The sequence below is a fragment of the Ooceraea biroi genome, chromosome 10 (assembly GCF_003672135.1).
Source record: "Ooceraea biroi isolate clonal line C1 chromosome 10, Obir_v5.4, whole genome shotgun sequence".
Lineage (NCBI taxonomy): Eukaryota > Metazoa > Arthropoda > Insecta > Hymenoptera > Formicidae > Ooceraea > Ooceraea biroi.
Genome location: NC_039515.1, coordinates 9,038,813 through 9,054,567, shown reverse-complemented (window position 1 = coordinate 9,054,567; position 15,755 = coordinate 9,038,813). Strand labels below are relative to the sequence as shown.

The 15,755-nt window shown below is 45.9% G+C and overlaps 1 protein-coding gene across 2 annotated transcripts in view; it reads left to right on the top strand.

Moving 5' to 3' along the window:
* LOC105283676 (LIM/homeobox protein Lhx9) overlaps positions 1 to 15,755 on the top strand; it is a 172,974-nt gene that overhangs the window by 133,566 nt on the left and 23,653 nt on the right. For both annotated transcript variants that reach the window (XM_020033096.2, XM_011346640.3), the window contains 2 exons: positions 8,833 to 9,379; positions 13,209 to 13,417. In XM_020033096.2, coding sequence (XP_019888655.1) covers positions 8,996 to 9,379; positions 13,209 to 13,417 — 593 coding nt within the window. In that variant the 5' untranslated portion in view covers positions 8,833 to 8,995. The remainder of the gene's footprint in view (positions 1 to 8,832; positions 9,380 to 13,208; positions 13,418 to 15,755) is intronic.

The following is a 15,755-nucleotide window of genomic DNA, read 5'->3' as shown; positions in this document are numbered from 1 at the left end:
AATATAACGTATGCCGGCTCGCCCGGTTGGCATTGTTGATTCGTAGGGTGAGCATTTTGTACAACGGGGTCAGGAGGGAATTAATGCATTCATCCGAATTCCAAACGGAATTAATGCATTCGTCAGAAGCGCCGTGCCAACGGGGTTGCGCTCGTCTCTTAATTTACAGAATCACGATATTTCTTTTTTATCGTTTTCCAATGGACACCGCAGGTGTTTTGATGAATCGAAGCATCGAACGTAGCAACGAACCGTGTATAATGCACCCGAAAACAGTTGAGGGGGGAAGGGAGGTGCAGCGTGACACAAATATTATTAATCACAATAACACTGAATTTTCTACAGAAAAAAACCGCATTGTGAGATAACACGAGCGCGACTTGTCGCGTACGCGTCCATTACGATCGCGGGGCAATGTATGAAACGGCGATAAATAATTGCGGTGCGCGAGCGCAATATTGCCGCGCCGGTAGAAATAATTATCGCGGCGCAGGCCCGCGCAACACGTGGCCGCAGATTATCGAAAAATCGGGCTGCTTAATTGGGCGAGGCGCCCGTGCGAGGCGAGCGCGTTGTTAATTCCCCATATACGAGTAAAACGGCAACGACGATTAGCGGTATCGTTGGTGCAATCTCCGAGATAAATCTGGCAAGACGCGACGGGATTTCGCCGGTGCGGACAGCTTCGGTGGATAATTCCGCGGTGTGATCATCTTGCGATGTTTAAAGGCGCCCGATCGCGGAACAACAACGTAGAAAGTACGATTTAATGCGAATTCCCTCGTCGTTCCAACTGACGGATTCATACTCGCGAAAGGCGAAAGGATTTGCCAGGGAAGTGTGAGAGAGGAACGATGACGCGAAGAAACGTGGGACGTGGCGGAGATGTGGGGAGGAGAGGGAAGGGCGGGGAGACGTTTTACAGCGGCATTTCGAATGGTGCTGCAAAATCGCCGTGCAATTTTCTTTCCGCGGGAGAATCCGCCCGCGCTCGCGCGAGGGGAATGCGCGGCGTTCTCGGCGCGGCCACGTGATTGGTCGTAAACGCCAAAAATATGCACCGATTGGCCGGCCGTCCGGCTAGCTTTATGGTAGCGCCGGTATGCCAGCCGAGTTTTATGGTTAATTTTTGCAATTTTGTAATTGCCTCGTGGCCCTGCGGGCGAGCGCTTTTCCCTTCTCTTTCTCCTCGTCCTTCTCGTCCTTCTCCTCCTTTTCCTCCACCTCATTCTCTCACTATCCTCTCGTCTTGTCCGCGGTTATCCTCTCCAGGATTGCCCTGGCTCACGGCGGATTGATAACGCGAAGATCCGATGTTCCATTGACTTAATAATGATTTACTCGACATCCCGTAGTACTTTCCGTTTTTGTCCATGTTTACTGCAGCGTTGAACAAAGTGTTAGTATGAGAAGCATTTTAAGTTTGTGTGTATGTGTGTGGATTCGATGAAACAATCTTCGGGGATTTAGATGTCGCAAATAGAGCAGGTTGTATCGCGGTGTTGGAGCGGGAAATCGATGCCTCGATGGCACCGTAGTTATCGTTAAACGGTCCTTACACGTGCGTCAGTCGCTCGGGCGCGAGAGTCGCGCCGCGACGCGCGTCGCGGAGTGGAGCAGAGCACGCCGTGACCGCAAATAACTGTTTCCATCGGAATCCTGCGGTCTGCACCTTGCCGCGATATCAACGCCTTGGTGCGCCGTATTTAAAGCGTATTACCGGCGAGTAGTGGGTCATCATCGATCCCTCGGCAAGAGCGACTTTTAGCTCACTCGCCACGATCGCGATAAACTTCGCGCGCGGCACGCCGTGCTGATAGCCGCGACCGCAATGCAAACGATGCAGCGCGACGTCCCCTTCCTCGCTCTATCAATAAGGGGACACGTGCGCAAGGAACATTCAAGATAAATGTTTGATACGGACGCGAAATAAATTGTCTATCATCGATCAGCTTAGTTTCTAAACTCTGTCATAGTTCTATCGTATTTTTGTAGCATTAGAATGATACTGATATAATAATTGTGACAGAGATAAAAAACCAAGGGTGATTTTCATTTGATTCTAACGGAAAGGTGATTTCTAATAGCATTGTTTGGACTCGAAAAGCTATGCGAAGTAGCGAAACAATGTCCTCTTCCTCTCTCAAATGTCACTCCTTTCCACTCGCGTGGCGTAACGAGTCGATGTGCGGGTGGGCAACCGATGGCGGCTGTACACACCTTCCTTCCGTCCTTCCTTTCCCAGGAAGTAGAGTCAAGTGAACCCACCGCCACCACCGCCACCGCCAGCGCCGCCGCCGTCGCTGCCGCCGCCGCCACCGCCGGAAACTCCGCTAATGACTAAACTTGCTAATTTCGGCCAATTAGGCTTCCATCGCTTCTACCACGCCCCCGCCCCGTACCGTACGTTTCCTGATCTCCTCCGGCTGCTCGACCGCCTTGTCTAATGCGCGCCGCACTTACCTTGACCGATAGACGCTAATTTTATTGCGCACTGCGGCTCGCATGTTCCCGTGGCGGCTGCACCTGGGGGGTACGTCGACTATAAACCCCGGAACGGCAACGTTATTCCGCGAGTAGACCCTAAGTAATGACCCGTAAAACTTACATATATGTCGGGAATGACATTATATGCGTCACACGTGTATATTTTATCCGCGTTACCGCCCTGGATTGCATTAAAATACGATCTCGCAACTGAATAATCCGGAACTGCTCCGCGGACCCGCGACTTTGGGAGAGGTCACCTGGCTCGTTCCAGCAGGGACAAAGAGGGTGCATCATCGTCGGTGTGCACGAGGCGTTGAATGTAAAGTGCAAAAATGTTATTCGCACGACGGTGCCGAGTGCCAATGCCAACGGTGCGTAGTGGCGATACCGGGCCTCGACCCTTGACGGCTCCCCATAAATATTCAACGTTGACAGCTTGTTACCTCGCGCCACGTGAATTTCGAAACCGATAACCATAACGTGTCCGATACTCCTCGGCGCATAAGATATTCCACCCGGACTAATCATCGCGGTTTATGTCAGCTTTATCCTCTTTTTCGAAACTTTGCGGATCACGTCGAGCATGCGTGCGTGCGCAGTAATGCACACTGCGTTTTGATCTCGTTACGGTAATTTTTCCCGCGGGCGCTGCTACACGAATTCAGTCGCTCTAAGACCATAACAATGGAGGATTTATCAGTCCATGAATCCCCCTTATTTAAGAATGTAAAGAGTAATGAACCAAAAAAATCTCCGAGGAGCTAACACACCGGGACCGACTTACCGGAGGATCTGTGAAGGAGCAAAGAACAACTTCGCGCTCGAGTTGTCCCGATTTGAAATTTCCAAGAGTAAGGATTGCGTCAAACGGATTCAGCGAACATGCCGGGCCAATACATGGAAGAAAGCCGCTTTCTTCCTTCGTCTGGATTCCTCAGTAATTGCGTGCCGCGGTCCCTCGTTGTTGCGCTCCTCTCTCCGTTCGTCTGTTCTCCGAAGCTCGCGCTCGCGCGCGCACGCCTTTTCATTTGTGCGCCCTTCCTTCCCCACTCGTCCTAGGATAGACTTATAATAGGTGGGCCGTGCGTGGCAAACAGGGAAGAGGCCGCCGCGACGCGCCTAATCACTATAATCGTCCTCGACAATAATTAGATTATTTTCAGTGTCTTCCAGCGAGCGCTGTCTCTCTCTCGCCGATGATTACCGGCCTGAACTTATCATTACATGCCTACATCGATCCCTGCTCGCCTTGGGTGCGCCCCTACGAGAATGACCACATTTTTCGTTTTTTTCACGAGACCGGGCCAATAATCTGAGACATTTGATATTCTCGAAAAGGGAGATTAGGACATTGTAAGCCGTGCCTCGCACAGACACAAGCTCTATGTAAATTTATTACAGCGCGATGCGCGCAAGAGCGGCAGGAGAGAAACGGAAGATAATTCATTTCTCGGGATGAGACGCCCAGGATAAGAGGTGCGCTATAGATATTTATTTAAAGAAAGCCGCGCGCGACTGAATTAATTAAATAAATTAGTACTTGTAAATATTCACGACGAATCTCCATGAATTCTGGACACGGAATCTTTCTGTCTTTCTCTCCTTATCTCTCTTTCTCTCGACGTTTTCTTCCAACAACAAAGTGCTCATAGTCTTCAGAATTCCGCGACATCGATTGGTCTCAACACATTTCCAGACTACGTTTTGATATTTGTGAGTTGAAGGATCTCTGCCACTTGAAGGTTTATTACGAGATACGAATGTTCTATTTTATTACAGCCGGCTAGCAGTAATAGAATTCTTGAATTCGCGTAACATATTGCCGCAAACTGGAAGATGAAAGACTGAGCGGTGAGTTTCGGTCACCATTACTGGAATACCTTTGAAGGCTGACGCAATCTTATATTTTTTATTACTAGTAATCAAAGTTGCGCTTTCTAGCGAAGATGTATCCAAGTCACCTCACGAAAAAAAGAGGCCATGCATAGAGAGCATGCAAAAATTTGCAATGCAATTTCCGTCGATTTTCCCTCGGGAACGTCTGATCAGTGACTAATGGAATTAGAAAGTAGGATGGCATTCCAGTCGGACTATTTATGGTTTATCTTACGGGATGGTATCCCTTATTTCGGGATAGAGTTCGTAAAGATATCGAAGCGCGCCTGTACGCCCTCCGCTCGTAAAGACGCGCGCGGTGAGTTAACATTTCTCTGACTGAGATGAAACCGTAGCGCCGATATTAATTTCGCGAGACCACGCGGGCTATCCCACGCCATTTTATTGGTCCTTAAGACAACGATTTCGTAATACCGCCGATCCCAATGAAACAGCAGTTTCCGACGATGCGATCGTGCAGTGCGGAGAAAAGGGGGTAGGACTGCGGGCGAGGAAGACTTTTACGACCCGGCAATTCGCGAAAGAGTTCGTCAGCCCAAGAAATATTTAAATTCAATCCGGATGCGGGCGCTGTAAACCGCGGCGGATCGAGGGAGATTCGTCTCGATAGACGAGAGGGTTGGACGCGCCACCCCTTTTATTGCCATCTTCCTTGCCAACTAAATTTCACGCGACCGTAATTAATTTCGCAATGATTTATCTATCCTATATTGTTAGTTTAAAATTAACTTGACAGAAATGTCACACACCTGCTACGCACGTTCGATCACGCTCGAGATAAAAAGATAGCGACCTTGAAATTGCAGGCGGCGGAGATGGGGTGGAAAGGAAGGCAAACAAACTGCTGTCAAGGGGTTAACCTCGTCCACCGGAATGTAGCATTCCTCCCCCGCCGGACGAGGGTCGCCATTAATCCTTAGGCTGACTTTCTTTCCGCTCGCTGTCGTATAGAACGGGGCGTCCTCGTTATCGACGCTTATCGCTAATAAGATCACTGGACCGCTCGTTATCGTCGTCGTCGCACTCGCCCTGTCCTCATTTTCGTACGATTGCGATCGTTAATTATCCCTATCGCAGCCGATCGCTCTGCTCCGTCCTCCTCCGTCCTTCGCCTTCTCCCACCCACGCACTCTTTCGTCGTTCTCTTCGTCATTATCATTCCGGTAATTACCGGTGTATTCCCTCGTTATCATCTTGTTATCGTCCGGCTATCGCGCTTCCGCGAGGAGCGGCAGACGTCTGCGAAGAGGTCAGGCCTCATAAGCATGTGGAGGCGCGCTGATAATGAACAAACGATCCGCACTTCAAATCCAATCGCCACCCGTATCGACGCTCGACCCTATTTCTGACCGTATCGATCTACCAGATACACTAGACCTCAGAACACATCAGAAGCGCTCCCGGTTTATTTTCGTGACTCGCTCGACAATTCCGTAACTTGGCCGCAATCTGAGTCGTATCGTGTAATCTATTCGATCGTAGTTGACCGTGTACGTACATATACTGACGTACGGAGCGATCTACGAGACGGACGTGTGTAATCTGATGTATCGGGCTGATTCGATGATCGGCGGTAATAATCTGCGTCCGGCGCGGACCGGAGCGCCGCGTATCACGCGCGTCGCCTAAGTAACCACATTAAGAAGAGGCCAACACACAGAAACGCGGAGCAGCCGAGTCCGTAAGGGCATTAATGCGTCGGAGATTTATGTGGTAACGGCGAGGATGAAATTCCATCGCGGTAGGTGCTCGTATAAGTGGCACGCTGCTCGCCGGCGGAGGCGCGAGAGTTATGGTTGCCCATACTGATATCCACTATAAACTCCCCTCTTTCCCGGCCCTTCCCTACCTCCTCTCAGCGACCGCCCTTCACCGCGCGTCCTCCTACGCTCTCTCTCTCTACCTCGGCATACTTAATTAAATACGTATTAAGAGCCTGAGTGTGTTCCGATGTACCGATGCGCGCCTGCATCGTGGAATAATATATGCTTCAGTGCGCGCGTGCGCTAATTACTTTCTCCCACCGAGGTCGCATACCGATATTTTTACTTTCCCCGCGTGCAGAACGCGTTTATCGAAACGACGTGCGAAACGAGTCACTTTCGAGTGACAAGAAAATTCGTCGATATTATTGTACGTTACTAAAAGACCACCAAGAACGATATTCGATATCCGCTAAGAAGAAGCTAATTGCTTCCTTTCATTATTCACTAATCATTATGTGCACGCGCATTATTCGATTGGTCGGTCCTACGAAGAAAATCGCCAAGGGTTAAGATTTCTTTGGGGGAAGAATCCCCGTAGGTATCCACCTACCGTCTTTGGAGCTGAATAAAGGGCGCTTGTTACGACCCGAGGGACAAAAAGACAGAAGTTTCGAATGGAACGTCGATCGGAGCACCCGCTGAGTTACCAGGAAGGACGATTATTGTTAATTAAGGTGGGCGTGCTGCGCGCAGGTCACACTTGGCGGTTTCACGGCCGTTGACAAAGGGCAGGTCAGGGTATTTCACGAATTCTAATGTACCGTCGTGGTTAACGAAGTTTCCTCGCATTTGCATCCCGGCCTGACGACTTTCGTGCACGCCTGTAGGACTTTTCGAATACAGCAATGACAATGTGCGCGAGATTCACAGAAAAGAGTATATCGTTAATCTATAGCATGCCAATTGTGATATCCGACAAGAGAGTTTTGATGTAATCGATAATGTTATTTATATTAATAAATGTAAACTAACTACAAATTGGTATCGCAAGCCGACGTTCTCTGGATACATCAATTATTTCTCTCATCACCCGTTGCAACATAAAATTGGTGTTATTTCGAGTCTTATTGACCGTGCTATTTTATTATCTGACGAACGTTTCCACGAGTCTAATATTGAAATAGAACTATATTAATTAATAATAGTTATCCTTTGAGTTTTATAAATAGACACATTAACCGAAGACTTAAGAAAATCAAATTTTGTGACAAATCAAGGAATTGTGTGAAGGTTTAGGACGTATTCTAAAACGTGGAAATATTGATTTTGTTTATATTATCCCCAAAAACCTTAATTGTGTCATTAAACTTGGTAAAGATATTTTAGCGAATGGTCAGCATATGGGTGTTGTGTATAAAATTGAATGTTTGAACTGTGCAGCGTGTTACATAGGGCAGACTAAAAGACATTTAGAGACGCGTGTGAAGGAGCATAGGTCTGACATTTCGAAAAATGATAGGTGTCTGTCTGTTGTTAGTAAGCATCGTGTTCTTAACGATCATAATTTTGATTGGTGCAATACTAAACTAAGGTCGAAACGTTGTACATCATCTAATAAAGAACTTGCCAGTTGTGTCGATCAACAAGATATTACTTATTTGATTGTTCCTGGCGAATTAAACGATCTAAATTGCAGTTATTTATATTTCTCATATATCAGTATTACTTGTGACTCTCGTGTTTATAAAAAAAATTACAAAAGGAAGAATAAAGGTTTGAAGAGAGATTCGAATCACGTGAAAAGAAGATTGAGAGCAATTTTTGCGTTGCGTTGATAATTGTTCGTCAAAGTTTCGCGATTTTGTCTGTGTAATTGATCATCAATTTTATCTTGTGTTGTTCGAGATTGCATCTCAAAACCGTGGAAATTTCGGAGGAAAAATTCGTTTGATTAACTTTAATATACTTGGATTTGCTGGCTGAATATTTCGTAGATTTCATGCTCAGCTTTATAATATCGATTTAAGCTTTCTTATTCGGATCACAAAATAAGCATTGACAAATATTACAACAAATATTGAAAGCCTTCTCTTTTTCTTCCTCAGAATAAAAATAATATCAGCCGCAAATCCAACCACTCCTCAATTATTGAACGCGAATATGTGACATAATCGGGCGACTGCCAATCGTCGTATTGCGTCACACTTCGCGCATGTTAATCAGTCATCAGGCCCGCGCAAGGTCAATCATTCGCTTGCACCCGGTTGCGCTCATCCCCGTAACTTCAAATTTATTGGCCATCGAGGTAAATGAGGCTTTTGAACAAAGTTTCTATAAATAAGTTAACAAACAGCTGATAAACGACTAAAGAAATGCAAAACTAGTGCCAATCGTACGTTATAATCCTTACTTACCGTAGTCGCTCGCTACGGTATTTCAATCGCTCGCGGAACATTAAATCTAGTTAAGAACCATCTGATTTGTACATAATGTAAATAGATTATTTTCTTAGTTTAAAAATATATATCTTGTTGAATTTTATAAATTGCGGATTTTTTCGTGCGCGCGCGCGCGCGCGTGTACGTGTGCGTGCTCCTCTGCTGGGATAGCATCAGTTCCCAACATGAGTCGTATCTGAATTTAGCGGTTCTCGATTATTAAATTTTCGTAAAATCAAATTTATATTTATAAAATCAAATTCACAGCAATTATTCACGAGCACATTCATGTTTTGTTACAGGTTTTTCCGAACACAGAAACAGAACGCTTGGCGTTTCCAAATAGCAGAGTACCACACAAAATACATAAGATATCCGCATCATCTTTCGTTGTGTAAAGCTGTCGGTGGGCTCAGCGAGCCCACCCTTTCATCGGTCAAACTGGCGAGCGCGATAACCGCTGGCATGAACCCCCACCATCCGGGCCATTCCACAGGCTATCCCCACCATCCCTCGCTTTCGAGCAGTCCACATCATCCTGGGCCCGGTGGGCCACATCACGGGTACGGGACCAGCGGCGGAGGTGGTGGTGGTGGCGGTGGTGGCGGCACAACGACCACCCCCGATTTACCCAGCCCACACTCACCACCGCACGGCGGTGGCGCCGGCGATCCCGGCACCCCGTATGCTACCCTGCAACCTGGACAAGGCATGGGTAGCAACGGTCATCATCACGGTAGCGGCGGCATGATGCCGGATCATCCGCATCACCCCGGACATCCCCATCCGCACATGCCGGGACATCCCGCGTATGCACCGGTTAACCACAATAATAACTGCACGCTTAAGGTAAGTACTACAAGGCTTTTCTATAAAATAATTTAAGCTATATAATTTATATCTATAAAATAATATTTTATAAAATAATACCTTTGAAACAGATTGTCTTTAATAGAATTTTATGCTGTTCGTGTATATCGGTTGATTTTTGGTATCCTATTTGTTGAAACTCTTTTTCTTGCGCGAGGAAACTGTACAGGTGGTTCCAAAGACGCGACGAAGGGCATCGGGTCCCTCCCATCCTCCGTAACAAAGGGCCCCAAACGTAGGGTCACGGGCTACAATTCAGCAGGTATTATCCGTCCGTGCGACCCTCACTTACCCCGTCATTGACAAACGTAACAATATAGGCATTTATGATGGAGGAATATAATTGAATAGGGGCGGAAGGGCCCGCGCACACGGTACTCTCTTGCATCTTTCTGCTTGATGCTTTACCTGCCCTCCCCACTACCCTCTTCACTATCCCTCCTCACTACCTATGCCACATACAATGTTCTGCTTTCTGAGTATACATTATTTCTTCAACTTTTATTTTTCATTCGTTCTTGTGTGCTGACTGTACTCGTTCTCTCACTCTTTCTCTCTTTCTTTCTTTCTTCGTTTCTCTTTTCGTCCCTCTATCTCTTTCTTTCGGTTTCCCATAAATATTCAGAGACATCTGTTGTTCCACTTTTTGAATTGTTTTTTCCCGTTGGTCGCTATTTGGAACTCTTTCCGTTTTGGTTAAAGTCTATAATTTCGAGTTTTTTTTATTTCTAAGCTCTCCAAATTTATATATCGTTGATTTTACCAATTATTCTTCTAAATTTACGAATAAGTTTCGAATCTACGCCAGGTATTTATTCTGGAAATTCATGAAATCATGATCCGCCTTTTTTCCGGATGAATGACGTAGATGCAGGATTCTACTTTGCCGACTATACGTTTGTTCAAAAGGATTGCAGTCTCGAGAAAGGCAACGAATGCTTTAAGTTCCACAGGCCACTTTCTTGCATAGCTAATGTATGGAACACATCGGAGAGATGATCATCCGACACAGTTCTATCGATTTCAAACGTCATGGCATGTATCTTCCGCTATAAAGGTTTCATTTTCGCGTTGCGAAATTTGATTTCTTGAAACCCGCAATGAGAATTTCGGGTACTCAAAAATTCGCATCTTGATAATGTCGATCGCCCGAATCTCCGGCTGTTCGATTATTATTCTGGGGAATTAGGTTATCATCACGTAGTTTTTCGAGCCTCGTATGATTAGATGTTTCGAGGTGCTCCGCCTTAATTCATCGGATATTTGGATCCTCGAATCTCTGGATTTTCTGCCGGTTCGTCGTTCTCCCTCACTTTCAAAGTCCCGCCTTCCCCTCCGTCTTCCCGCTCATATTCTCTCGCTGTCTCGCTCGAGTTCATTCTTACTCTCTCGCAATGCCCTTTTTGTTTTCTCTCTCAACTGGGCCTCTTCTATTCTACCTCCCTCACTTCTTCCTTCTCGTGCTCTTCACTCTCCCTCTTACTCTTAGCTCGAGCTCTGCCACATTCTGTCTTTCTCGTACTTACATCTTCCTCGCGTTCACGTCTCTCTCGGGACTTAAAAATTTCGGATTCTCTGTATCTGTATTTTCTATAATACTATTGTATTTCGCTCTCTCTCTCCCTTTTCTACTCTTTACTTTTCAATGTTTTAATCTTGCATTATATCTTTATTTTTTGTCTTTCTGTTATTTTATGGTATTTTCTTTCTTGTTGTTATTATTTATCATAAACGCGTATGTAACGTATTCGAAAATTTGCCGCAACTTTCGCTTTACACAACATTGTAAGACTCGCCGCACTTAGGGAACTTGTCCCAGAATATACCTCTCTTCTCTCACCTCCACCCCGCTCCTCGTCTCCTTCCCATTCTCTTTTTCTCTCAACCGGTGCTGTGGAAAGGACCCCCTTCCCTTTTCTCTCCCCCTCCTGAGTGCTGGGTCTTTCTCTCTCTCTGTCGCACGAATGGGTCCTTCCGTTTACCTCCCCTTCCTATTCCACACGGTTCCCCTGCCTCTCGCTTCGTCGATGCTTCTCTCTGTCTTTTTCTCGCATTCTCTTTCAGCGTTGGTCAGCTCTGCTCTAAGGCTTGCCTTTTTATCCTCCCCACTCAGTCCAGGGTACCTGAACCCGCAGGCCCGCAAGGCATTCGGGGACTCGCAGCGCCAGCCACTTGGGTCCCGTCCACGCTTCGCTTCGTCTCGTACGCTCGCTCGCTTCCCTCTGCACGCGCGTCCATGACTATCGCGCGAGGAAACGCGTCGCCGAAAACGAGCGAGTCTCGTGAAGAAACTCACGGAGTCGTGGTCGTGGCGGTTCGCCCTAGTTCCGTGTAACCGCGAAATTGGGGGCCCTGATCTTCGGGATCCTGCAGAATCGCGCGGTGGGGGAAAGTGAGTGTACCGCAACGGGAACTTGTCGTTCGAGGCCGAGTGATATCATTGGCCGAGTAGATCTGTACGGACCGGGATCGCCTCTTCATTGTTCCTTTCTGTTTTTTTTCGTCTTCTTACTCTTCCTTACCCTTTTTTGTACTTGGTGTTCGAAGAAGGACACGCAAGTGAGTGCATCATGGATGTTCAGTACTCGTGGTGGCGAATGGATAAGTGGTTCCCTCCCAACATCAAGACGGAAATCAAAGTAAGCGTATGCCGCGCGTGTAGTCGCGGAGATGATTGCGGAAAAACGCGCTTTTCGGAGTGTACGCGGCAATTAACACATTCGCTCTTGTCGTATCTCTGACGTAAGTCGAATGAGTATTGCTGTACGCGTAGCGTGCAATATCCCGGACTAGACGCATACTTGCATGCGCGGATATTATGTACTACTTGAAAGCGGCTCCGTATTACGAGATCACTGTATCGATAGACATCTGATACGCGAGTATATCTCATAATATAGGACCTTACCCGTTACCGTACTCGTCTTGATGAGGACTTGAAAGAAAACTCACCATGTTTCTCGATTAAACCCTTGCCTTTCATAAAAGAAATTATATTTTATAATACTTATAAATATTATAAAGGTAATTATATATAGAATAATACTTATCCTACAAAAGACGTGTTTTTAATTTGCAACTGCTAGCTAAATAAAGCAACGGCTTTCGGAGAGAGAGATACTCTAATCTCTCTATTATTATTATTATTATTATTATTTCTTTAGTAAAATATAAAATCGAATAAAGAGAGATTAGAGGATATAAGAATAATGCATTTGTTTTCGCGATTTGCCAGTAAACTAGAGTTTCAGTAGTAATCCGGTATTGAGCAACGTTGTTCAAAGTGAAATTAGCGAGTAAGTTGTAAATCCCGCGAGCGAAGAGTTACGTTTGCCTACATGCGTTTGCATAATTACGAGTAAGCATTCATAATAAGCGCGCGCTTAAGACGCCGTAATGATTTAGTGCCCGTTAATGACTTTCTGTTTCGCATTAATTACCACGATGCTTGAATTTCTATTTATAATAGACTAAAGCCGATTTCTGAGGCACGCGTTGCACGGTTTACGTGTATCTTCTCTTCCAAAAATTCTCCTTATCACTGTCGTATCATTATCGTAAATCTGTGTATGAATTCCGTAATTGACAGTTTCCTTCGCATCGTCTCAGAATCAGCGGAAAACAAAAAAAATGCTCTATCAATTTTAACTAACATAAAATGTAATGTTAAAACAATTTACAATCAGTTGTACACCTACAATATTTACTATAAGTTCTAGTTACATTATTTGTTTTTCGTAAGTTTATGTTGCATGCAATATGCACGCATTTGCTTAACGATCGACGGAACAAAAATTTTGTGTTGCAGCAAGAAAGTGTTCCAAGCGGGTCAACGGGTCTTCGGCACTGCGCTGGTTGCGGTGTACAAATAGTTGAAAGATGGTTGTTGCTAGCGATGGATCGGTACTGGCACATCGGCTGTCTCAAGTGCGCGTGTTGCCACGTGGTGTTGGGGGAAGTCGCCCAATCTTGCTACATCAAAAGTGGCATGATCCTCTGCAAAGCCGACTATAGACGGTGAGTCGAGTGTTGAACGACTATGAATCAAACGCACCGTACTCTTGGAGCTGCATTCTTCGACTTTTCTTTGATTGGTGGTTGAGTTTCCGAAAGATGTTTCATGTAAAATGGACACAGCATTATCTTTTTCAAGCAAAACGTTCCGGGGGGTATTTAAGCGACGCTATGTGAACACCTGAACGCAACGTATTCCGCGTATCGACGCTTATCGCGTTGAGGAGTTGATAATAGTGATGGTCACTCATGAATAAGCTGAAAATTATCGTTTCCATTAAATTAGGTACTACGTCGCGCGTGGCATCGAATATTCCGGCTTTGCCGTTCCGCATATGCGGGGTCCCGCGCGAGGCCAGGGGAGAGTCGCGCCGTCTAATTTCTTGAAACTAATAACAACGCCCAACGCTTCGTTATTAATAATAAATACTGTTATTGTGCGGCCATTACGGCTAATTTATCGTGGTACTTGCCGCTCGTTCATTTATACCGCGCCAGGATTCCTCGGAGCCAATATCGTGTAATCAACATTCCTCTCGTGCAAAATAGCCGCGGACTAGGAAGTTGCCGTTTTACGTCATATCTTGTGATCATATTTGCCTTCCTCTTTAATACCTCGGCCGATTATCCGTGCTGTGCCTATTAAAATATGTCAAACAATGTGTGCACACACGTCTCCGAGATACTTAAATGTATCCGAAGATTTCGTAATCTCGAAAGTCATTTAATATTAGATCAATTAGATATTTAGGAAACTGTGATAGAAAAATGGCACAAATATGAATATATAAGACGATGAAAATCGTTGGGAAATATGAAATATTGAATCTAGAAAATAGAAATTTGCTAGCACACGTTGTGAAAAAAAACGTTATAATAATTGTGATGATTATTCAAACGCAATTATCTGAAACGCGACGTGAAGATATAAGTCTAAAAGAATAGGACGTTTTTTATCATGACAGTATTTAGACTCTCGTGTTGTTCGCGTGGGTCTGTAATATTATCATTAGCGCATTATAGTGACGTAACATCCGCGTGTTCATACCTTGCCGATCGTTCGACGACGAATGGCTCTGAAACTTCGGGTTTGCCGCGAGTGGGATGAATATGCACCTAATCGACATGGCCGTTCCAAATTTAGAGGATTCGAGGTCAGAGCGCAATTTAATGAGAAACAGACGCTGAACTTAGTTAGTCCCACCGAAATAGATCGGCACAACCTGGCCTGGCCGCACACGTACCGGAGGTAATGGAACTGTCAGTCCTTTTTTTCTACTCGGCGACCGGTTATATCCGCGCGAGAGAAGTGACATTTCTTGCATTTCGCGCTGCAGTTAAACGTGCATTCGCGCCGGTCGCGTTTTTACGTTTCATAATAATACCGGCCAAAACGTCGTTACGCAACACGGGAACGTTGAATGGAAAGTGTCGATAGATGCGGTCGGTTAGTTTTGCGATAGATGCGACTGTCGCGGTGTGCTAACATTAGTACTTGAATTCTGTCCGTCCTCTCCTTATCGCGCGATTGCTATTACTCAACCGTAGCGCACGTACGTCCTAATCTGTTGGCACAGTCGAGCGATTTAGTCCGGCCTAGTATCAATATTTGACTACGAGACGCCCCCGTTCTCGGAATGGGGTCTAACGTCGTCGATGCCCATCGGGCTTCCCTTCTTCGAAAAAAGATTACACTCGATGAACTGTTTGGGAGTTTACCTCTCAGAACTAATTGAAAAAATTTTATCAAGCATCAGAGACACATTATAGGAACGGAAGTAGAAACAGAAAGTTGAAGGATGTAAAGAGATTTAAAGAAGGATTTAACGAGGACTGTGTTCTTTCGCTGTTGTATTTTTCAACGTTGCATAGTTACAATTAACGGGCAGATGTAAACAAATCCCAGCGAATAAATCGACGTGCTTCGAAGGATGAACACACGTATATCGGGCTCACTTATGATCCTCCACTTGAGACAACAACGGCACGCTCTTGCGGAACATTCAGTGCGTCATATCACGCTAAGCGCTTTATACCCCGCGCGTTGCTTTACAATCAAACTACTGTCGGAATTGAAACCAACCGGTTGTCTCGAAACACCATCGGTGTCTCCTGTACGAGAGGCTGCAACCGTCCCGTCGAAAAGAGAACGACGGATATATCCGCGCGGGCCGAGTGGATAGACAGATGGATGGAGAGGATAGCGCGCGCGGTTCGACTCGGAAAGATAGCGGGGAGGTTGGAGAGGCGAGAGAGAAGGGATGGCGGTTCGTTTCTTTTGGATTCAAGGAATGTTTCAATCAGTTTGATTGAAGGGCTGAGCCACGGCAAGAGGGTAAAC